The 2,959-nt window shown below is 33.5% G+C and overlaps 1 protein-coding gene across 11 annotated transcripts in view; it reads right to left on the reverse strand.

Moving 5' to 3' along the window:
* LOC112460110 (flocculation protein FLO11) overlaps positions 1-2,959 on the reverse strand; it is a 97,498-nt gene that overhangs the window by 19,869 nt on the left and 74,670 nt on the right. For all 11 annotated transcript variants that reach the window (XM_025024619.1, XM_025024622.1, XM_025024618.1 and 8 more), the window contains 2 exons: positions 2,534-2,763; positions 1,980-2,058 (listed from right to left, as the gene is read on the reverse strand). In XM_025024619.1, the coding sequence (XP_024880387.1) occupies positions 1,980-2,058; positions 2,534-2,763 (309 nt within the window). The remainder of the gene's footprint in view (positions 1-1,979; positions 2,059-2,533; positions 2,764-2,959) is intronic.

Consider the following 2,959-nt stretch of genomic DNA (forward strand, 5'->3'; position numbering starts at 1 on the left):
GATGATGATGATGATGATGATGAAGACGACGATGACGATGACATGACAATGACGACGACAACGACGACGACAACGACAACGACGACGACAACGACGACGACGATGACAATGACGATGATGATAATGGTAGCGGTGGTAGTAATGGTAATAGTAGTAGTTGTGATGGTGGTAATGATTTTAATGATGATGGCGAGACAGTGAAACGCGATGATAATCAAAATTGCTCTTGACGTTTGAAAACGTTAGAAAAAGGCGGGAGAGTAAAAGCGGAAAAGGGATAGAAGGGAAAGAGAAAGAAGGGGGAAAGAGATTACTGTTATGAGAGGATAGCAAATGTGATTTATACGGTAATGGCAATTATTACTCATCGATGATGATGTGCGACCCATTGGTTTCGGGATTCCGTCATTGAAATGCCCCAAAAGCTACAGTAATCTCTTAAGCATACATTTGTCGGTATTATATATTTATAGCTTTGTCGTTAATTTAAATTAATAAATTATGGAAGGATGATAATGGATTAATGATTGATTAATGACACAATGATGTCTCGGTTATTTAACTTTGCAGATTACATTGTATAATGAATCACCGGATGAGAGCTGCATTTAAAAAGTTTGCACAGCATGCAATGTTACTAGAACATATACAATTTAAGCTTCGTTTTAGTTTTCTTCTTAAAATTATTTTTGTTATATTCTCCTAAATCTTAAAATTTATTCTAAGTTATTTAAATATTACTACTGTGTATTTAATGTTGCAATAAAAATTGAGCATAACATAAGAAAGAACATTAAATAAAAATAATTAATGTTACATACTGACAACAAAGTCTGATCGAGTACATAACAAACATAATTAACATATCTATCTTATTCTTCTATGAACAACACGATTACATATTTAAAAAAAAATTCAATAGTTTAAATAACAAAAAGTACGGTACACACATTTGTATTGTTAAAATACTTAACAAATAAGTGATATTAGATTTTTTCTCGACAATGGCATGTGATATAATGGATGTGATGGATGATGTGGAGTCGACGTGGAAAACTGTATCATGATTCATCGCAGGTTAAAAACAGGATCTTTCTCGCGTAATCGCAAAGGACTACGAAGGCGAATAATACATCGCACAAATAACTTTCATACAGTATCTATCGATATAACTACCGTTTACTAGATGAGGGTATTAAAGGCAGAGGCAAAGAAATAGAGACAAATAGACAGAACTATCATGCATCTGCCTAAACATTAATGACGACGCAATTATAATAATTGACGCTCACCGCATTGTATAAAAACTTGTATGCAAATATATCTTCAAAGTATTCTTATCTAGCATAGAAATAAAATAATCAAATACCTCAGCAATTAACACTTCAATCATTTTAAATCATTTAAGCTTTTAAATCCAAACTGAAAATTCCTCTTACCTACTTTCTGACGCATTTACAATTTAATTTACCAGCGCTTTAATTCTACATATAAATATAAAATAATTTGCTTTAAATAACTCTTACAGAGAGAAAATTAAATATAAAAAATTTAGCATATCTTTCGGCGTAATGTGACATTATTATTTTTAGGCAAAATAAAATGCTTTTAATTGTTGTACATACATTTTAGTAAATAGTATAACGAACCAAATGATAATTATCGTACAAATAAATTTCGCGAGCGGTGAGCATCTCCGACGTACAATTGTACAAGTATAATAATTATGTAGGACGAACGTTTTTTGACTTTCGAGGCCGACAAGAGCAGACAGCAGTCCAAAAGGTCATATATAATATAGATATATATGTAAGTAATCTATCCAAATCCAGTTTATGCACAAAAATGCAAAAGGGACTCGACTGACAGATTACGAACTCTAATCGATTCAAGAAACGATCCCCTTGGGATATTAAACCAGCTGAGAATACTTCTGATACGACTAACGCAAAATGTAATTTTCGGTTTACACTACTTACTCGGGCGTGGATGTCTTTCGGGCTCGCCGCTTTTCTCCCTGTGCTCCTTATCCTTGTCCTTTATTTCTTTTTCTTTTTCCTTGACAAAAGAAAGCAAATCCTACGGTATAGTCTACTGTATCAGCTGAGATGCAATACTAAAATATGATTAAAACTTTGTCCATATAATTTCATACACATTAACATTAAATTAAAATATTGTTTCTTTTTTCTAAAATACTGTTTCCTCCTTTTTTAAAACTTCTTTCCAATAAACGTTCTAATATACAGAGCATACAGAGTGCCCCATTTAAATATGTCGTTCAAAATAACTTGTTTATTTTTAAAAATATACGAAAAGAAGGCATATTTGTTGAAATATAACGATAAAAGTAAATAACTGTTCAAATAGTTATTTTTACCGATAAAATGTAATCGTGTTTCATCGTTACAGATGAGGAAAAATGCCGTTACCAATTCGATATCGAAAAAAAAGTAATTCTAATGGTAATGGCATTACACGTAACGCGTTACTTCTCAATCTTGTATATGTTTCTAATGAATCAGTGACATACCTTAGTATCCTTAGTAACAGATGGTGCACGGGGAACCTGACGTTTAGGCGATCTGCGATCGGTGACGGTCGGTCCGAGGCTCTGCGAGCGTCCGGTTCTCGGACTATTCTTCGGACTGGACTTGATGCGCGGCTGAATTTCGTCCCGATGCTCCTTGACGTCGTCACGCCGCCGTGGTATCACGGGCTCCAGCTTCTCTCTCGTTGGAGAGGGAAGCAGTGCACCGTCACCTTCGTAGAACAAAATTTCTTTTTATTTTAGGACAATTTGCAAAAGAACGAGAAGGGAAACAAAATATGATACTTATATGTGTATATAATTTATAGAAATTAGTCAATTAGATGTATATTAATTACTTGAATAAAATAGTTAATTTAATATCCCAGCAAACACCAAGTGACATGCAACTTACATGCTAGTTATAAT

Source organism: Temnothorax curvispinosus, unplaced genomic scaffold (genome assembly GCF_003070985.1).
Source record: "Temnothorax curvispinosus isolate PA1 unplaced genomic scaffold, ASM307098v1 QBEX01010321.1, whole genome shotgun sequence".
Classification (NCBI taxonomy): Eukaryota; Metazoa; Arthropoda; class Insecta; order Hymenoptera; family Formicidae; genus Temnothorax; species Temnothorax curvispinosus.